At 37.7% G+C, this 22,608-nt stretch overlaps 1 protein-coding gene across 1 annotated transcript in view; it reads right to left on the bottom strand.

Annotated features, from left to right (window-relative positions):
- agmo (alkylglycerol monooxygenase) overlaps window positions 1–22,608 on the bottom strand; it is a 48,660-nt gene that overhangs the window by 7,896 nt on the left and 18,156 nt on the right. Inside the window, exons 4-12 of the mRNA XM_026934556.3 lie at window positions 18,514–18,617; window positions 17,381–17,476; window positions 15,891–15,957; window positions 15,680–15,745; window positions 15,000–15,079; window positions 13,244–13,378; window positions 6,407–6,523; window positions 3,766–3,848; window positions 2,666–2,771 (exon numbers count right to left, since the gene is read on the bottom strand). Coding sequence (XP_026790357.3) covers window positions 2,666–2,771; window positions 3,766–3,848; window positions 6,407–6,523; window positions 13,244–13,378; window positions 15,000–15,079; window positions 15,680–15,745; window positions 15,891–15,957; window positions 17,381–17,476; window positions 18,514–18,617 — 854 coding nt within the window. The remainder of the gene's footprint in view (window positions 1–2,665; window positions 2,772–3,765; window positions 3,849–6,406; window positions 6,524–13,243; window positions 13,379–14,999; window positions 15,080–15,679; window positions 15,746–15,890; window positions 15,958–17,380; window positions 17,477–18,513; window positions 18,618–22,608) is intronic.

The following is a 22,608-nucleotide window of genomic DNA, read 5'->3' as shown; positions in this document are numbered from 1 at the left end:
TAAGCTAGCTCTGAAAGTAAACAGATGCACATATTCTGTCTTTAGAGCTGTGCACCCACTGGGCAGATATAGTCAGATATGGTCACACTATATCAGTCCTGTGCCTGGGGATTAGCAAATTTGCAAGAAGTTAGTTCAGGTAATGTGGAACACCAACAGCAGAGCAGAAGTTGACCTGTCTGTGAACAGACTTACAATTCACTGCCTGCTGTGGTTCACAGATTGATGTGATCCAGGATGCGTTGGCACACAACTGGTCAAATCTACAGTTGTTTGATTTTCTATACCACTGCTATGGGTGACAATACAGTGCATCTGAGAGACTATGTAACCAATGTGTTGACAAACCAATTCAGGTTGAACAAACCAGGTTTACATCTGTTGTTATTGTTACTGATAAGCCATCTGTGCTCGCTACCCATCAGACCAGACCTGTGGTACTAAATAAACAGGTCACTGTGGCACAGCAGACCACACATCTTGAAATTATAGATCCAGCCCCTGGAAGCGATCCCAGCATACTGGCATTTGCAAAGGCTCGAGCACACTCTTGTGAGTGCACCTGCTCCATTTACAAGCTGGATTGTATGCAGCTGTGGTGCAAAACACTGGGCACAAATGCCTTATCTTGCAACATGAAAGATTTTTTTTTTTTTTGGAGTTTACAGAGTTGGCTAGAAGTGTCTCTCCCATACCCTACCCTAAAAGTCTATGTAGCAGTACTGTCTGCACAATGGGAACAGTTTACAAACTAGTCAAAACTTTCCTTAAAGTTGTGGAACATCTCTGCCCACAAAACAATGGTTCCATATTGTTAACATGATACAGCTAGTCAGCCAGAATATTTCTTTTATTCAAATCAACTACTCAACCAGCACAATGCATTCAGGAATACAAGGTAAAAGCTATGATTTTTTTTCTCAAAATGGTGGCCCTTGTCAACCACAGCCCTCAATAACACTCTGGGGGCAGTCGTGGCCTAATGGTTAGTGAGTCGGACTTGTAACCCAAAGGTTGTGCGTTCGAGTCTCAGGTCCAGCAGGGATTGTAGGTGGGGGGAGTGAATGACCAGTGCTTTCTTCCACCCTCAATACCACAACTGAGGTGAGACCCTTGAGCAAGGCACCAAACCCCCAACTGCTCCCCGGGCACCGCAGCAAAAAAAGGCTGCCCAGGTGGGTGTGTGTGTGTGTGTGTGTGTGTGTGTACTTGGATGGGTTAAATGCAGAGCACAGATTCTGAGTATGGGTCACCATACTTGGCCACACATCACTTCACTTCACTTAAGTAATTTAGTTACTCACTCTATGCAATTATTCCCAATTGTATCAACTGTACAATGTAACCTCTTGTATGTAAATGTATGTCTCTTAAAATCTTGCACATATATGCATATTCAATATTCTGTCGTTTTATTATACTTCCACCTAGGCATATATTATGTATCTTATTTCTTTTAGGTTAGTTCAGTGTTTAGTAAGATCAACTCCCAACTTTTCTGAGCTGGTAAAAGAATGTTGCTTTTGTCTTCACACAGACAGGACCAAAATAAAAGCTAGCTTTCTCTATACTGCATGTGGGAACTTTTCTCAGAGTCAGACTCTTTTATTCCTTGCAGATCTTCAGGGGAAAAAATCGTGGGCGTTTTAGCACCTACGTCTACAGATGTACGGTCACACACACAAAAAAAGGAACAATTTTACTCTCATGTGTAAATCTCATCAGCTCTCTCCAGTTAGCCACAGACAGAGCTAATTGATTCCAGAAGTGTTGCCTCCACTTTAAGCAAGGGTGGAGAAAAATGGAGAGATTGGGAAAGAGAAATTAAGGGAGGGAGAGATGGAGGGTTAGAGGTGCTGGAGTAGTAATGAGGGGTCAGTCGCAATCCATAGCCCTGTCGCGAGAGTCAGGAACACATGGCAATTTTATGGTCAATTGGGCCATGCATCTGGGGTTATACATCATTGTGGTGCATAGTGAGCCCTAGTGTCAGCTCACAGCCACATTCTCACACACACACACACACACACACAGACACGCACACACACTGAGCACACACACTGAGCACACCACAGATGCGCATACTCAGACAAAATAGGCGGCTACATGCTGTGTGTTGATATGCTTCATCTATACTGCTTTACATTTGAACCACACACTCACAGAACCCACGCCCACACTTACCATTAAGTCACCTCCCGCCACTTGCAGTTACACTAATCAGTGCAATCTACAGTGTGTCCCAAAAGTCTCCATACATAGGATAAATTAACACTTTTTTTTAGCAAAATGTCTTCCAAAATTGTACATATTTAGTTATATTATATAGCCTTTAAGAATGCCTTTGACAAAAGAAGAATGTATCGAAATCATTCTCATGGCTGGATCGGGAAGCTGTTGCAAGGTTGCGATGGACACGCATAACAACAGTTTTATAAAGAAATGGCAATCATATAGAGGCTATTTTATAAATAAAGTAACATTTTGCTAAAAAGTGTTAATTTCCCCTATGTAGAGAGACTTTTGGGACACCCTGTATTGTGACACAACTTATGTTTAAGCACTGTTTATCTACTGTATATAATATGTGCACTGTTGTGCTGAATTCACAGAGAAAATGTCTATGTTGTCTCATCTATTTTGTATAAAGGTTTAAGACAGTTACCTCTGTTGCAAGAGCCAGTAGAGGAACCATGGCGCTGATATAACCATACCTGTGGAGTGCCAACATTAGTAGGCAGCGTGACATCTCCCATAGAGCAGCATTAGGACTGCAAAAAACAGAACAACACACAGTCTTAAGTCTAAGGTGGTTGTTCTTTTTTTCTGGAGCATTTGCATGGAAACCTCTATTGTCTACCTGAAAATACTGTTCTGGCGTTTGCATAATGTGAACATAGCTATGACCAGCATCAGGTTCATCTACATCATTTCTTTTTTCTACACAGAGTACAAATGCCAGCAATGTCAGTGTGAATTCTGTGTTTTTAATCCTGTTTAAGTTATTATTTTTGTTTGTACCTGCTGGCAATATTTTCTAAAGAATTTAGTTGGCTCAATTTCCTAAACTATAAACAAAATTAGTAACCTATTTTAAACCATCACAACCCAGATCAGGTAGTTACTAACCACAAGGACCACTGCCCATTCATGCTAACTGTCTCTGTAAATTAATATCTAATTGCACCTGCATGAAGGTAAAAACCTCCTGCTCATGTCAATAATGTGCCTTTTATTCATATCTGTATTTGTATCTGTTTAGAATGGATTTGTAGACAAAATGCTAGTTATATGGAGTAACTAAGACCCTCAAACACAAAACTTGACCAAAAGTAATGTTAAAATAAATTAAAAATACATGAACCTTAATAAGAACAATAAAGGGATGGACTTATTATATCCCATTTTGTTAAAAAAAAGGAATGTACCACAGATCCCTGGTTTGGAAGGAATCCAGATGTATAAAAATCCTAAATGGACCCAGAATCGATCTTTGAGTGGACACATGAGGTTTCAGTCCAAGTGTTAAAACATCCAAAGAAAAATAGCATGCTCACTTTTTAATGACCATATGGAAAGTGTAATGTCTTACTATGGCCATGTTGCTCTCATTGGCTACGTAGCTGACAGAGATGTATAACTTACATCAATAATAACAAGTATCATAATGCTGCATTATACACATATCATTTTTCAAAGTATTTGATTCGCAAGAAGTTCCATTATTGACCAAGCAACATACTCTACATAATAAAGTCTCAGTACCTTTGGTCCATTATATACCCAAGGGTGGTAAGTGTGAGTAATATGTATCCAGTGATAAGCAGCACAGTTGTTTGAGACAGCATCTAGAGAACAAAAGCAGAATGTAACAACATGTTCTCAATACAACACCAGTGGATGTCAACTCAGTTGCTCAGTTTCACTTCCAAATCCCACCCACAACCGCCGCATGTTTGTTCGTGACCCTTATAATGTAAACTAGCCACAAAAAATCTCATTAGGGTAGATATTAGGAAGACCAGTGAACATGAGTGCACAGACAACTGCAGCTCATTCTGTTTGACCTCTATACTTACAGTATATAGCCCTCCCTCTGCTATATGAGAAATGTTATAGATACATGGCTGACATTTGGTGGATGTTTGCTCTCTAAACCTTATATGCAGAGCCTTCAAAAATATTTCTCTCCTGGGTACAGTACAAGTTCTCAAAGCTTAGACTCTCATTTAGAAGTGACCACATGTAGTGCAGCTGTGCTGTCTGTGCTGTATGTAATATATTTTGCTGGTGTTACTATGCATGTTTTGCTGGACACTTACAAGACAGTATGTGTAATTTTAAAGCACTGAAAATAATAAGTTTAATAACAAATCAGTATTATTAATTTTTTTTAAATGACAAGATACTACAAAAATGGTCTCAGAATATCTCTGCATCAAAACTGAATTATTATATTAATTATTATTATATATAACGTTATAGTTATTAACCTTCTCGATGATGTACAACTATACTCTATAGTTAACATTAACACAAATAACCAGCTAGTTAACTGCAAGTGAGCTACTATATTAGCTTACACAGATAGACATAAGTGGGATTTCATCTGGGTTTTGATTTTCATTGTCATATTCTCAATGAACTAGTTAACATTAGCCAAACCTGTCAACACATACAATAACACTCTGGATTTTGCTAATTTCTAGTAATAATAATAATAATAATGACTGGCTAGCCATGTTCTGGTTACCACACACTCTCTATTAATTTGGATTGTGAAAAAACAAACTGACCTCATGCATAACTCCAGTATCAGTATTGTCAGAATAATTTTAACAAAGGAATTTCTCCCATGAAAAACTAAGTTTAAAATGTGAGTAATTTCATAATTTAATTTTAACTTTATATTTAACTATACAATTGGAATCAGCCACCAAGAGGAGTTAAACATTTAAAAATGTAATTTAACAAAATTAAGTAAGAAAAAATGAAGTAAGTATGTACAGCAAGAGCTTGATAATTCAGCAGTAATTTGAAAATAGCATGAGGGGGTTATGGCTTTTCATATATGAACCACATCAGATGGTTAGCTTCCATAAGATCATTAATAGGACTGTGATATTTCTTGAATTACCAATGTGTGACATTGCCCAGGTCTCAGAGGGGACTTTGTGAAAACACTGTGAGTCAGTTCTCTAAGGTCTGGCTTATGTTTTTAAAATCCTTTCAACATGCTAATTTCTAATTTGACTCACTATCCTATTTCAACAATAACACCAAGCCACATTGTCGAAAACATTAAACCATCTGGGTGTTTTCTTAGTCACTGCAGTAACAGTCGAACTGTGTTAGTGTTTCTACTCCTCCCAAGGCTGCTAAGATTAAATTACTAACATTATTGTCCTTACTCCTATTAATTTCTGCACAACAAAGTGCAAGCTAATCTACAATGTTGGTTCTGCCGAGTTAAGCAGTTAACCTTTCAGCAGTGGCCAGTTTCTGCAACCTCAATAATTAACAGCAAGTCAAACAACTAGCAAGACTGATAGTCTGACATGGATGATACAGTTGAGAGGTAACTCGCCAAGTCCTAAAAATAAATGTTTTTCTAGCTTTGAAGTAACACTAAGCTATGCTGTAGCATCACTTGTCAGTGCAAATAAATGTGCATGGTACATAAAGGTATAAATATACACTTTGACATTATTTATTGCTTGGCCCAAGGGCATTACTTAGTTATTTTCTCTGGAAAGGCTGATGAATGCAACAGGAAGGCTTTTCAAGTGATGGGAAATGGTTGACTTGGCTCTCAGAACGTTTGTATTGGTTGTTGGACCACCGGCAGCTGTTTTATTGGTTGGTGACGGGAGGGAAGGGAGGGGGAAAGAGGGATCTAGAGATTTCTCAGCGAGGCACCATCGAGAGAACACCACTGAGGTAGGAATCACAGGAAGACCGGCTGTTTCATTTCAGCAGGGAAGCAGGGTGGGTCCATAAAGTTTGGCTAACCAAAACTATGCCTGGGGAACACACACTTCCAATGATACCAACAGGGGAACATACTGTCTACGTTTTTGTTAGGGAGGTGGAGGAAGATAGAAAATAATAGGCAAAGGTTGCTTAAAAGATGTCTATGCATGTATTCTAGTGAAAGGCCATATAATTGAGATAATTAGAGGGAGAGCGTGAGTTTGACTGTGGTTTGATAACAGGCCCTGTGTTATAATATTAAGCACTGAGTAAATTAAAAGCTTTCAATGAACCGTTAAAGACAATGAAAGATTTGCATGGGTATAAAAGCCTTAGCAAAGGCAAGGACCAAATATTAGTCTTTCTACTATCAACATTTAAAGTAAACCAAAGTCATTTAAATCTCTGTGATATGTATACTTTTGTTACTTACATGTTCTGTTGCAAATAAGTTGTTGTAAATGACCAGCACAAGAAGGAATTGCACATGCACATAAGCTTGAAGTGTAGATGACCATTGTGGATTGTGCGGCACCTCCTCTCCTGTGACCTGAAAAGATGCAGCGTGTTTATGAAATATGAATAGTATTTCAATAACAGTTTAACAATAATCAGTTTAACCGTGTCCTTCATCACCATTCAATGAAAATTCAAAGCTGTCTTCCAACTAGCTTGTGAACTTGGTAGCATGCCTGACATACTATTTAGTACGGTAGTATGCAGTTTCGAGGCAGAGTCCAAGTATTCGCAAATCTGAGGATATAAATGATCAGCTGCAGTTATGATATTACAGAAGTATTATGAGAATAAAAATTGTATTTTGCACATGACGGTCACATTTAGTGAGTATTGGGTAATTAACTAACTAGTACTAGGTAAAAGAGAAAAAGCTGTTACTTTCAACAGGAAATAATAATAGGGGATAATGGTAGTAAGTTAGCCCACTAAACATTATGGAGAAAATTATATCATATCTGGTCACTACAAGGCACAGATCAGTATATGAAATACACATATAACCAAGAATAAAGTATTAAAATACACAGAAACATACCAAACACAACTAATTGTCCACTCACCAGCAATTTTTTTTCATCTCTTTAACCAAAACAACTTCACAACTGAATAACATTGTAAATTCCCCAACAAAAATGAATCAGATCATCATCATTCTCTAGCTTCCCACTAAATTATAGAACAAATAAATACCTTACCTGTTCAGTAAGAAAATAAAAACTAAACCTCCATCACTCCTAAATCCATTGTTCTCATTGACTAGATTGACTCTTTCACACTCTCACACACCTATTCTCTCTCTCCCCTGATTGGTTACTGACTCTTGTCTGTCACTAAAAAGTAAGACTTCTATCATTCCTAAAATAATGACATTTGGTCAATCTGAGATGTTTGTATGACTTTCGTATAAATGTTTTGCCAGTTCCCCTGACATCCCTGATACAGCGCTGACCGTGAATTACTGTTACAGGATTCTCAGGGTGACTCAGCGGCTGTAGAACATCGTAATATACAGTATTTTGGTGTGAAAATAATGGTCACAAAAATGATAGCTTTTTGGAGAAATGCTTTGATTACATGCTTTTCATTTAATGTTTGGCCACTAAATTATAATTAAGTCCTCAGGATGAATATTAAACAAATATTAAAACTTGTTTTTATCACATTTCCTTAAACATTCATTCATTCACGTTCAGTAACTGCATAACCCAGGTCTGGGCCGCGGTGCACGGTAACACTGGGCAAAGGTGTGAGAATTCACCCCAGATGGGATGCCATTCCCACCTTTCACACACATTTACACTTATTTACACCGCATGTACACAATCTGCATGTTTTTGAACGTGGAAGAAACTTGCAAAACTCCACACAGACAGTAACCCAAGCTCAGGAGCAAACCTGAGACCCTGGATCTGTGAGGTGGCAATACTACCTACTGAACCACCATGTCACCTTATCTCCATGAAAAGTGTCCATTAAATAACATACACTGAACTGGTGGTACCTATAAAACTGAAACTTTCTGGATGTCTGCACAACATTTTAAAAGATGTCCCGAAAAACTCAGTATAATAAAAGCAGCAGCAAAGAACACACACGCACGCACACACACACACACACATTATTTTAACTTGCCTTACTGCTGAACAAATGGTTTAAAGAATCAGGACTACTGATGTAAGTACGTGTAGAGTGAAGCTCTACTCTAAGGCCCCTATGAAAGGAGGCTAATTGGATCCAGATGTTCCAGTCAGTTCAGGTGTGGGTTTGACCTCTACAACCATATAAAAAACACGTCATTTTTGTTACTAGCTTGCACAGCAAGTGCATTTTGGACTGATCAAACAAATTCAGAGGGAATCAGAAAAAACTTTGGTTCAAGCTTATTAGACTAGAAAGGGTCACAAAATAATTTTTAGACATTTAGACCTCCAGCAGTAGTTTAGGATTGTGATTTCTCCTCTCATGAACAGGTGACCTTGACAATCATTGTAAGCACATGAACAAGAACCCTGTAAGCTCTGTAAGCAGTGCTTGCATTTAACCACACAGGAAAGTAGTGCTCTCTACGAAAACTCTGAAGACCACCTAGATGTTTTACCTCACTACCTGAAAAATGTTCTATGGACAGAAGAGATGAAGTTTTTGGAAAACGTACATAGTGTTGTGTTGGAGAAAATGAAACACTTGCATACAAGCCTATAAGCTTAAGAATCATGGATGAGGTAAAACAGTGTGAAGCTGCTTTGCATGAACTGCAGATACTATACGAGCAATGCTTTCAAATTGTATTTATAGAAGAATTTCAGCGTTTGTTTGTAAGGCTTGGTGGTAACAAGGCCCAAGTCTAAAATGCAGGAATAAATCAACAACACAGTAGCTTAAACAAGAAAGTCCATATTTATAAATGACTAACTCATAATTCTGATCTCAGTCCCATGAAACTGCTGTGCATGATCTAAAGCAGGCTCATTTAGTGAAACGCCTCAAACATATGCAAGTGAGCATATTTTTGACAAGTGAGCTAAAAACTATTGTGCATGACTCATCAACAGCTGCACAAAGACGTCTGGTAAAGTTATTCACAACAGCAGCAAAGCAAGCTTTTCGTCTTAAAGATACTGCTCAATGGCTTAAAAATAATCATATCACAAATCTTTTATAAAGTTTTATAATACTTCTAATTCATCCACTTCTACTACATCTTAAGGGACTATGATGCATAATGCCTGGAGGCAGGTCTGCATTTTTTAGCAGGACTCTTCCCACTCTACATGCATGTAGGTGGACTGGCTTTGATAAATTGCCCCGAAGTATAAATGAATGTGAAAATGTGTCTATCTGGTCATGGTCAAAAAAAAAAAAAAAGTTTTGTTTCATCAGTTACAAAAAATAATATTGTTTTTACTGTATTTCTAGTTTATATTTGTACCACAGCATTGTTGAATTCTCAACTCTGATTGGTCAGAAGGTGTTGCTTAATTTTATTTTTTTTTTAAAGCTGCTCTGACAATATTTTCTTGTGTAATTTAAATGATAGTTTATATTAATGTGCTCCTTCTAATACATTATTGATTCTATAGTAACAGCTCCTACACTGGGACTTGCATGGTAGACGTGCCATATAATCTAAGTCTAACACTCTGTAACTTTTTTTTTTTTGGTTCGTGAGTAGTAAGTGTTACTTCCTAATTGATTAAACTTCAAAAGTATAGAAAATGGCTATTGTTCCCCTCAGACTTTGTTTTTCTGTCCTGGACATTGGTATTTTGCAATTTACCTATTTTCTTTTAGAAAACAGGTGAACTTCCTTCTTTTCGTTCACATAAAGTCAGAAAAAACAGGTAAATTTAAAAAATTTTTTGTTTTTTTCTCACCTCAAAGACGATTACAACAGTGTCAAGATATTGCTGGATGCCTTGAAGTATGATGATTATGGCTGAGATGGTCATCGGAGACTCCTGATCGATCTCCCAGGAGGTTTTACCAAGTTGTGCTGCTATCTTTGTCTTTGGTACAGCAGGGAAACCAAAGTGTACTACTAAAGGCAGGACTGGCCACAGTGGACCGGGTTTGCTGTGGAGAGGAACAACATCAAGCGGGAGCCATTGGTGGACCCCCGGAAGGTGCTGATGCCACCACCGCGCATCAAATTGGGCCTTATGAAACAATTTGTCACAGCTCTAGATAAGGAGTCAGGGCCTTCAAGACTTATTTCTTAAGCTGTATGAGGCAAATGTCAAGCTGGTGTCTTCGTCGGACCACAGATAAAGAAGATCTTTGAATGCAAGGAATTCCCCAAGAAGCTCAGTAGGAAGGAGAAAGTGGCTTGGAACAGTTTTTCTGGGCAATCACAAAACCAAAAACTATGTGGAGCTGGTTGAGACTCTGGTGAAGAACTCTGCACAATGGGCTACAGGATGTCAAAATCCATATCCTTAATGCTCATCTTGATAAATTCAAGCAGAACATGGGAGCATACTCAGAGGACCAGAATATACTGGACTTGGATATACCAGGATATACTGGACTTTGTACGCTGCTACCAAGTACTATATAATGAAAACATGATGGGAGACTACACTTGAGGGCTGCTTCGTGAAAGCGATTTACACTGTAATCATAAATCTCAAAAACTACTCACTTCTAAATCTTTCGTGGTCATTTTTGTATAACTCCTCACTTCTAAATCTTTCGTGTGTCATTTTTGTATAACTCCTCATTTCTAAATCTTTCGTGTGTCATTTTTGTATAACTTTAGTATAAATACTTGTTAATTTTGATTCATATGCTGGTATTTTCTGACTTTATGTGAACGGAAAGATGCACATTCGCCCATTTTTCTCTATGAAAATAGGTAAATTTCAAAATACCAATGTCCTGGTGACAAAAGCTAAGTTTGAGCGGATTAATATCCATTTTCTATACTTTTGAGGCATAAGCAATTAGAAAATAACACTTAATACCCAGGAACAAAAACTTTCTTATATACTAGAATAAACAGATTAACAAAATGTGATGCTACTTAACAAAGAAAAAGTTGTCTGATAGGATATGGTTATCTAATGTTTATGGACGGAGTCGCCACTGTCAGCTCTTTATTGCAATCAGTAAGTTTTCCATCATGGGAAAGTCTTCAGGACAGAAGACATTGTGCTTTCTGGTTTCTCAGGAACATCACAAGCTCTGATTTTTTTTTTAATCTTATTAACTCTAAGCGAGAGAACAAAGAGAGTCTGGTGAGGGAACGATGGTTTATAGCTGCTATAAGTTATTATAACTAGTCTCGCAGATATTCTATAACATCAAATGTAGCTATAAATAGTTAAAAACTGAGACAGGTCATTTATTAATAAATTAAAAATTGTAATTATTGGCAAATAGCTGTGATATAAGAGGAATAAAACTTTGGGACATGCTGTTTATAGGAAAATAATCCACTCTGGGGAGGTAACAGTAACTCTGAGTCACATCACACTCCTGTCATGGAGAATTTTTCTATAACAGCACACTCCTGTCTTGATTTGTTAATTATCAAACAGGAGTACATCGATTGCCTCTAATATAGATTAAAAAGATTTTTATTTACTAACTGCAGATAGAGAAGCATATTAATCAAGTTCTTACTAGACAACACCATTTAACTCTGAGTTGAAGTAAATGAAGTGTGTTAAAATTACATTCAGATATTTGAGCATATTTTAATGGCATATTTTTTATAAAACAATAAAGCAATGTAAAACTTTTATACACTATCATATGTTTTTAATACATTATGCCATCAATGTATTTTGAATGTGTGGTGAATAATGATGACCTTCAATTCATTTTTATGAATCCTTAAGACTCTCTCATGTGCAGTCGCATGTGGGTTTGACCTACTGGCTCCAGCAGTCCACCGCTCTGTTTTCCCTCAAAACTCAACTCCTCCAGCACAACCCTCCCTCCTGCGCAGGAGTATGAACAGGCACAGCCCAGCTCTCCCAGTCCAGCACCTTTCAAGGTATTTCAGTCAGACTCCAGCACTCGCCACATGCTCTCCATCACCAGGCTCTCTTTAGGGCCGCTTTAATTGCAGTGTGGGGGAAAAAAGAGGCTTTGTTTCATGTGTGAAGTAAGAGTGGCTAAAAATGTGCCACACACACATCGCCGTTTCAAAGCAAACCGCTGCAGCTCCTGATGGAGAGACTTCAATCCCATGTCGTGGGCCTGGCTTTTAAAGACATGTGAAAATTGAGCTTATTGTGCTTCAAAAGCATGTGAGACTGTTTTTGGCACTGGGCTGTACTTGTAAAATGTGTCATTTTATATTAAGAGTCATTGTCAAGACTTCTGTCACTGAAATTGTATGCAGTGGATGGCAAACAAGATATAAACGTTCAAGAATAACAAGATTTCACATATAAATTTAAGATCAAATTCACCACCAATCTGTCCTTCAGCAGTAATGAAGCCAGGAATAAAAACAACGGGAAGTTAAATAATCAACAACAGGCTAGTGTACTACGGCCCGACATGCTGCATAGCTGTGCTACTATTACCATCCTATTTTCCAGTAACAGCACTTCCCGAAGTATTCCCCTTATACCAGAGCAATTTCCAATGAAACCATTTTTTTATTTTTAAAGAATTACATATTTTATCTGTTTATAGTTACACTTAATGTTGTGGACCATCCATGAAACAAGTTAGTTCCTGTTATAAATGATGTTATAGGATCTATAAATAGTCACTCTTGAAGTAAAAAAATTAAGCTTGTCTTGAACTGAGAAACCTTAAAGCACAAAATCCTCTGTCTTGAAGGCTGTCCCATGTCAAAAAATTCCCGTTTCAGCTTTACAAAGTGCTGACACTGAAGACTCCTTCTATAGAGAAGGCTTCACCATATCAGCAATTACACGTATGTTAATCACTGTATGTTTTAATGGAGCATTCACCATACAAGTACCTGTGGAAGTTGTTACTACAGAAACAATAGAAGAAGCACATTAATATAAACCTGCGTTTTGCCTTGTAGCCAGAACTTTTGTCGGAGCCGTTGTTACAGAAAATTAATCAACACCTTCTGACCATGATATAAGCTAAGTTACTTCACAACCCATACTACACTGGGAAGGGGATTACATTCAGAACTTTCTCCTATGGGTATTGTCCATCATTAAATAAATTATGGGCTTGTAGAGGTTGTTAGAATTAAAACCTTATTAAATAATTAGAGATATAGGAAGTGAGAGAAAACAGAGATGTCTCCAACCTCGGGTAGATCTTCGGGATCTCCTAGCCTCGGTTTGCCCGGTGTCCAGCCTGGTCCATTAAAGATTACAGACAGCTTGTGTGTAATACCATCAGCATTGATGAACTGCTGCCACAGGTATACATAGTACTCAAACTTCAGAAAGAAAACAGAGCAAAAACAAAACCTCGTAATTTGAAAAACCCATTACACAGGGGCATTTGTGCAACAAAAACTCATCGTGAGTTTGTTTACATGAGCAAAGTAATCTCATAACTGCAAGAAATCACATTTTGGCAGTATTCTGCTTATTGTTGCTACTAGTAAAGAACAGAAGTGGATTTACCAGAAAACTCTGTTCAAGTACTTTAATAAAATATTGACTCAAAGTAAAAGTAAAAAGGAGTCCAAATAACTGAGTAGAAGTAAAAAAAAAAAAAGTATGCAGTGAAAAAACTATTAAAGTAGAGTTATTGATAACACCAACATGATCACAAACTTTAATGTGTTTGGTTTTTTTTTTAAGTTACCAAATTCAAAAGTGAAGCTAAAAGTTTTAATATTTACACCTAAAGAAATTCAATACTTTTTCAACATTTAAGAACATGCTGTTATTTATTTATTTATTTATTTTTGCTCATGTATGTAGACTTACTGTATATTACTGCATATTAGATTGATTAAACATTAGTCAATGCAGGTATATCTTATTCATTTAAACAAATGTCCATTAATACATGTGTTGACTTACTGTCCTAACATTACTTATGGCTCACTAATACTGAAATTTATGTTTATTCTTTTTTGTTCTGGAAACTGTTCAGGTCTTAGAGCAGTGTTGAAATGCAGGTAGCTCTTATATTGTGCATTTTATTTTGTGATTATTTTTACCTGGTGCTAAAGATCCTAAAAATTCCTTTTTCTGTCCTGCAATTGCTTTTCTGAATATGATATAAAAATATTCTAATAATGTGTATAAAATTGTATATGGTTCTCCTACATTTTTTTTTCTCACTCAGAAGCAATGGATGCAAAGTTTTGCACTTGACAGTCTCCATGTCAAAGTCCTTTATCAAAGTCCATATTATCTGACTATACAAAGTTAAACAGCTTTGCTGATAGTCCTCCTCAAGTACGTCATCAGCAACAGTTAAAAACAAAGCATACAGAAAGTCTGCAGTTACCTTAGCACTGTGGAGTATAATACTAGAAAAACATATATGTTTCAAATCTGTTAACAGCATATATTTTTCTAGCAATGCTGAAATTGGGTGGAGGCTTGTATTAGTCAATTGTATTAGTTTAGGTGGAGTAGTAAAGCCCCCTGAGTGAAATGTGGTGTCAATGAGTGAGTTATAGCCAAGGGTTATTAGGTTCTTCAAACAAAAAATGTATGAGAAACACTACTGTTATTTCGTTTGACATCGAATCCAGTGTCTAAGTGTTTCATGCCACAGATAAGATTGCGTTTGTCATTCGCTTCCAAGGGAAAGTGCAGAGAAAATAATCAAAGGCAACTTGCACATGGTTTCTTGCCTACACTCTCGTCTCTCTTGTTTAAAGTGCACTACTAATGTTATGGTTATGGTGTGGCTTTTCCACTGGTGGGGAAACGTGAGGAGAAAAAGCAGCGGAGAACTCACAGCTCATATTTACATTCAACATAGCACTCTGAAACTCGGAGCTCGAACTCTGGGCGAGAACTCATGTGGCTCACAGAAAACAGGGCACGAATTCAAAAATGATGTCTATAAAGATATATTTGTGGCTAACATACCTCAACAGACAGAATGTCAAAGGTGTTGATGGGGTGCGTGAGTCCATAGATGACTTTATCATCTTCTGGAGCAAAGGTTCCTACAAGAGAACATTGATAACACACTGATAAATACTTCACTCGCATATACTGCTTTAAACATGTATGAAAGGCAAATGCTATAATATTTTATTTAATTTTTTTTGTACTGCACACACAGACACTTTGACTTGTGTATTACAGTAGCTTAAGAATTCTATGTCGAATTCTGTTTAATTCTTAGCTCTTTTTTAAGTTGCATTTTCTTCCTTACAATATCAACCTGGTCATGTCTGCAAATTTTGGTCTCTAAAAGCTAAATACATGCCCCATGACACACACACACACACACACACACACACACACTGTGTTGCTGTTTACTGTATGTACTGTTTGTTACACTGTTGTGTTGTATTTATTGCGTCATACTGTATCCATATCCTCTTTATTGTATTTATTGTCTCGTGTCTTGTCTATTTGCACTGTAACTTTTCTAATTTGCACTACATGTTGTCTGGTGATTATCTTGTACCACACTGTTGTCAGTTTCCTATAATATTCAGCACCACAAGGCCTTGCAGTACACTATTTCATTCTACTGTATACTCGTATATTCTAAAATAAGACTAAAGCCCTCTGCTCTACTGCACACACACTCTTACCAAACATCCGGTCCCAAATAATGAGAGTTCCTCCATAATTCTTATCAATACAGTAGCGGTTTCTCCCTGCACCATGATGCAAACAGAACAAATGAGGAGCAAAGCCTTAAAACCAACATTGTTTGGTATACATTTTGCTTGGAATTGCAAAATTTAAAACGTTCATGCAAAATTATATATTTAAAAGTGCTCTACTGTGGGTGTTACTCACCATGATGAACTCTGTGATGACTCGGAGTGTTTAGGATCCACTCCAGAGGACCAAGATCCCTGACGAACTAATGAAAAAAGCACTTTTAAAATAGTTTTGTGTGTCATATATTAATAAACAGTGCCTCTAGAATGTGATTGTTTAGTGTCATGTAATCAAGTGACTAAAAAAAAAAAAACCATCCAGCCTGGGGGTATCGTGCAGTGCCAGCTGTTGCTAAACAGAGATGTAAACTGAGTCTGAGTTTTAGCCTCACATATGTGATTAATCTCTCCTATTGATTGCCTTGTCTTTGTTTTGGCCAATAATACTGAGGAGGAATTGTGCAGGACCCAAATGCTTGCATGGTTCACATGTTTGCTAATGGATTCTGACATGAAACATCATTAATATTATGTGTTTTCTTGTCTGATGAGCTCGCTCGAAGCTCCGGTAACTAAGGAAAGAGAGAAGTAGCCAGATTTCCACAAGGAAAGAACAATATAGATTAGAAGTAAAGCAAACACAAAAGTTGGAGGGAATTACAATGGCCTTAAAAAGAGTCCAAAAAGCTGATAAGTTCCCCTTCACACACATATACGTATATACACACACATGCACACACACTCCTGCAAACACAAGCACACACACCACACATACAAACACACATGAACACACACACGTGCATGCACGTGTACGTACACACACACACACACACGCACATACACACACATACCTTAATTTCCCACCACACCAATCCATTTTAACTCGATCTCTAAAGTTACTAAAGTTATACATTACACAGGTGTTTAGTTTGCCCTCAGGTGTTTGAAGGAAATAATGATTTTGATGGATAAATGTAAACCTGCTGAGGTCTCGATTTAGCCGGGGATTGTGAGAGCGAACATGATTTTTCAGTGGGTCATTATTTCTCTATAATGACTGGTCTGGCTCCAGCTGAATTTCGTCTTGAATGAAAAAGGTTGCTTGCCGCTTAGCCGGGGCTTTAACGCTGGATTATGCCTGGGAATTTCATGCCAATAAATTACATAACATCAAAAAAGCTCATAAAACAGGCATAAATTATATCCTTCAGGAACTTGCGGATGTGAAGACTGTTTTCACTAATGGCGCTCTAAAAGATGGAAATGATTCCAAATCCATTCCTGTTAAACGACTCCCCAAATGACTCCCCCAAACTGTAAAACCTACGGGCCAATGTTCGCTCAAATGGCAAGGGTATGGTTATGCTTCTGTTTGGAATATTTCATAAAAGCTCATTATTTCTTATTGACCATAGGTCTGGAGTTTTAAACCTGGAAAGTGATACATAAAGTAGGTATTTTGTGGTGGATGAAGCGCTGAGATGGTTAAAGTAAATCGTCAGAATTAGCCTCAATCCTTGATCGTATGTCTTTTTCACTGGGACTATACTATATCATGGGGCTACTTGTTGAAAATACACCAAGCTGAAGTCTTAAATATGATTGATGAAGAGATTAACACTTTACCTCAGTGTGGATCCAAAACTGGTAGAGCAAGTTAAACTGAATGTGTACAGCAAAGATCGACGGTGGAACTATTAATGCCATGGGGAGGTAGAACACCTGAGAACACACAATCAGCACATTACATACATTATTACAAAACTAATAAAATAAAAATCTTCAACCTTCTGAACCTGAGGACCAGTATACACTCTGCCAATACATCCTCACAGATTTAACACAGATTTTACTTTTCTTTGTAAAACTTTGTAAAACTTTGTAAAACATAGTCAGTCCAAAATCGCTAAATTTAATTAAATTATATTTATATGTTTCCACATGATCATGTATGTGAGGCTCATGATTTGGACTAAGGACATCCCTGATAATGTTGCACCCTGTATATTTTTAGAGGTCAAAGTGCAGTTGACAGAGTCAGACATGCAGATAAACAACTTAAGAGGGGACATTTGGTTTGAAATAAATATATTTATTTTGAAAAAAATAAATATATAGAGGGCAGTGGAAATCAATGTCACGTAAAGAGAAAGAAAGAATATTTCAGAAACTGATGATCTTTTCGGGTGTTCGCGTGCAACAAGCAACACAGAGTGGTGCGAAAAACAAAAAAAAAAACATTTCAGCGGGTGGAAACAACTTGTTGATTGGAGAGGTGAGCAGAAAGACCAGACTGTTTTGAGCTACAAGAAGGCTACATTAACTCAAATAACCACTCTTTACAACCATGGTGAGCATAGAATGCACAATATGTTGAACCTTGAACCTTTAATACTTTAATCAGTATTAAACCTGTATTAAATACAGCATGATCAAGTACCTGTTAGCTTAATGGTCATTAAACAACATTTTTATTTACATTTATATACAAACTTAGTTGCACAGGTGTCCATTCTGATACATAAATTCTGAGCTGAAAGAAACTGCTATGCACTGAACTTAGTGCAGAAGTAGTGTGCATCAGTTATACACTGGATTTATGATGGACTAATAATATAGTGCACTATTGGGGGAATATGATGCAGACAAAACTACTAAATGACTGTACCCCATACAGTCCACTATATAGTAAATAGGGAACAAATTCGGACACTGCAATGGGCTCTAAAGGAGAGTCTCTAACAGAAGGTAATTATTACCCATGAAGCAAACTGCTGTGTTACAGACTGCCGGAGCGCTGTGGTCAGGTTGTAGTACTCAGAGCTGTGATGAACTTGATGAGCAGCCCACAGGATATTAAGCTCTACAAAACACACACACACACACACACACACACACACAAAATTATACATTTTCACCAAACACGTATCAGAACACCTAACTGTGAATGACAGAGGAGAGAAAAATCAAAGTCAAACTACATCCACTTCTACTTTTGTGTTTGCTTTGGATAGAAACTATGACCTCTGTCTTTGCTGCTGGTTGGGTGAAAGAGTAAAATGATCCAGTTCTTATTCTTGCCACTGCAATGTAATAAGGCTTGGTGAAGGGTACAAAAGCTAGTGCTCAGTTGCAACACACCAGTTTAGATTCGCCATTTTGTAGTGGTTTCCGCAACATTAATCTCTGTGATTTGGCCCTCATTCTTGGATCCACAGAATCATGCCTGCTAAGTTTCACAGGCTCTTATGAGCTGTCCCCAGACCACCCAGACAGCTCTGCGATGCTTAAACACTGCACAATGGGCTGTAAAAAGACATTTAACTGAAATTAAATTATTCTTGTGCTAAAACTAAAAAGATCAAAGACGTATCCTTGTGAAAGAACTTTGTGAATGCATACTGTAACTGCAACTCTTTCCAAATAATAGTAAGTCTTGCAGAATTATAATAATCAAAATGTTTTGGAGATTCCACTTTAAGCTGTTCATCTCGTCCCATTCAGAAATGAGTTATTTCTATGGCAATTCACACAATGCCCAAATAGATACACTGATCCCTGTGATGATGCGGCATGTATGGGTTCTGTTTCCAGAGTGGGTTAAAGCAAAGAATCCTTATGGATACTAGATGAAACTTGGCGTAAGGTTTAGTATACACCTGGACTTTATTTATGTTCATGTCACAATGTCTGGTTTACTTACTGTCAGGAAAACTTGCAAAAAAATCAAACAATCACTGACACAAGAAAGAGGCTGGCACAGTGAATAGCTTTTCCACCACACAGCTCCAGGGTCCCTGTTTCGATCCTGAGCTCAGGTTACTGTCTGTGTGGACTTTTGTGTGCTCTCTCCATGTCCACACTGGTTTCCTCTGGGTTCTTCAGGTTTCCTTACATGTTGCAAAAACATGCCAGTGTTGAATTAGCTATCCTAAAATTGCCCCTGTGTGAATGTGTGTGCATGGTGCCCTGTGATCGTCTGGTCTCCCATGTAGGCTGTATTTCTGCCTCATGCCTAGCGTTCCTGGGATAGGCTCCAGATCCACCAAACCTCTGACCAGGACAAAGCAGTTACTGAAGATGAATGAATGAAATAATGTGGACCACCAACATCCAGTCATTCAGGAGAAGGAGGTGTCTCTACTTGCCCATTAATTCAGAAAGTTCCACCTCGTGTGTTTTCAGGGTGTGGCTTCAGAGGCTTCAGAGGTTTTACTTTCAAAACATTAACTATCACTAAAATCACTGACTCTACCTTTAAATTAAGTTAAGTCCTGGGATAGTACTCTGTTTACTTAAATGAAGTTGCTACCATTTTTTTAGTTGTTTGTATATCATGTGAAGTCACCCATTGTTGTTTTAGACAGTTACAGAAACACGTAATGACTGTAATTCTGACATGATGTGGACCCAGTTAGTTTACAAGCGCTAGTGTTCATGGTAGCTGTTGTCAGTTCAGTCCTTTTACATTCTCCCTGTGTTTTCTATTTAAAATAAGACATTGTGCTACATTGGAGGATGAACACTTTTTACCAGCATGATTCAGTAACTATATTTGAATTACTTGGAACTTTTCTAGCACCAGCTCTACCAGGACAAAATATTAACACACGGCCTCGGAAAAAGTATATGTAATATTGTCGATGTCTAACACATTTTAAATATCATCTTCAGTATTAACACTGTCAGAATAAGACATGAGAAGCTCTGCTTCAACGTAAGCTCCATCGAAAAGGTGAGCCGGTAGAATTCCCTGCACGCCAGCTGAACAAACAGAGTTGTGAGGACGTAAGAATAACTCTCTCCTCTCCTTCTGCCCTCCAGCAGCCAGCGGCACTGAGCCAAGATGTCAAAATCACCTGGACGAAGCCAAGACGAGCAGCCGGAGTGCATGAGCTCTGGGGAGAGCAGCACAGTTTCCATTCAGAAAATTTCATCAGGCCATTGATGCCGAGCCACCAGGCCTCTAGTCAAGGCTACATGTGGAGCTTCAAGATCATGAGTTTGTGTCTGTGTGTTTCACTAAAATGATATGGAAGTGTAATGTGGATTTTAAAAAAACGCTGGTGAAAATTTTGGCACTGTCTACAGCGTTGAGTGTTTTGATTGATTGCACTGATTTCCTCCTAAAATGCTGAATGATCATTACACCTGGTCCTAGTCATGTTGACGAATATGTACTGCACTCATCTAGCACGCCAAGTCATTAACAAAGTGACAGACTAATCAAAAGCTATTACATTATACTTTCCACCTCCTGCTTCTGTCATGTGTCAGATGAATGTGCTATAACAAAAGTACACACTGGCAAATAATCCAGCCATTGTTTGATAGTGTACGAGTCCTCGGTTTCCCCTCACGGGGTGGAAGAGAAGAAGATTGATGCTGGGTGTCACTGGTAGGAAGTGTGTACAGCTAGGCCTCATTGCAATCTGTGTCCTTGTGAGCAGGGCTCGGCTGGACGCTGCATAGTTTGGCAGCCTGTATTCAGAGGGGAAGCGCTTTAATGATGAGAACCCATGCCACAGAAAAGCGTTTCCCACCGAATCTGAGCACCGAGGCCTGCGCATTTACACTGCCTCTTTCCTCTTTCTTTTCTCTGACAGTGAGGGCAAGCATGTAAACTGCATACCACTGCATGGATTTCTAAATGGCCCAATAAAAATAATAGTCATGAAAACTGCAAAGTGATATTTTGCAACAGAAAATGTTTAGTTTTGCAGCCACATAGTTTCCAAGAGTTTGAGTTTTTTATTGTGTTTTTCCTCTGTGTTTTTGTAAAGTGTCCTTGTGTAACTCGAAAAGTGCTTATGGGTATAATTTACGCTATTATTACATTATTATCTCACAAAACCTGTGTGCTGTATTACCATTATTAAATTAAGATTGAGGATATTTGCAGCTAGTTTACAATGGAAATGTATATTATTTGTAGCCAATGTAGTCAATACCAATAACAACCAATTATTGGCCAATTATCTTTAATTATGTATTACTTGGCCTACTGGTAGCTAACTTGCTTTCAAACTTGGCTACTGGTTTACACAACCAGCAAAGCAGACTACTGGTTTACACAATATTCTAATTCTAACTAGCATACTCTCGAACACAGTTACTGGTTTACACAATATAATATCCCACTGTTATCTCGGTTTCTTTTAAACTTACACAATATAATGTTCTAATGTTATCTAGCTTACTTGCCCACTGGATTACAAAATATAATATCCTAAAGTTAGCTAGGTTGATTTTGACAAACTTGACTACTGGTTTACTCAAAATAAGAATCCAATATTAGGTAGCATGCTTTCAGACTTGGCTCCTGCTTTATACAATATAATAGTGAGCCCAATGTAACTCTTAAGAAATTTCACTATGTTTCACAATGGGCATATTATGGGATTTCATGGTAACCAGAGCAGCAGGGTTTTTTTTTCTACAGTACACTATATTTTGTAATTAAAATCAAGCACGAGGTACCCAAAAATAATCAGTATTGCTCTAATCCTATCTTAAACTAAATCATGCTGCTCCTTACAAAAAGCTCCTTCCTTTCTCAGTAAGATGTGGTGGCTTTCCATGTTTTTTAAGAAGTACCATCACCGTCCCAGATTGATAACCTTCATATGATAGATAGGATGAGAACTAACTAAATTTCAGAATTGTTTTAGGGAGCTTAAAGTCATTAACTTTCAAGTACATGACAAACAAGAACTAGAACTAGTAGACAAATAGTATATCAAGTACTAAAGTTCAATGTACTGTGTAATTAATGCACCCATAGTACACTTTAGGATGCACTAAAGTATAAATAAAGCATGATTTTACCATGCTAACGAAACAGTGGTTACTAC

Source organism: Pangasianodon hypophthalmus, chromosome 14, assembly GCF_027358585.1.
Source record: "Pangasianodon hypophthalmus isolate fPanHyp1 chromosome 14, fPanHyp1.pri, whole genome shotgun sequence".
NCBI classification, from domain to species: domain Eukaryota; kingdom Metazoa; phylum Chordata; class Actinopteri; order Siluriformes; family Pangasiidae; genus Pangasianodon; species Pangasianodon hypophthalmus.
Note: the sequence above shows the minus strand (reverse complement) of the source record. Positions and strands in the feature narration are given on the sequence as shown.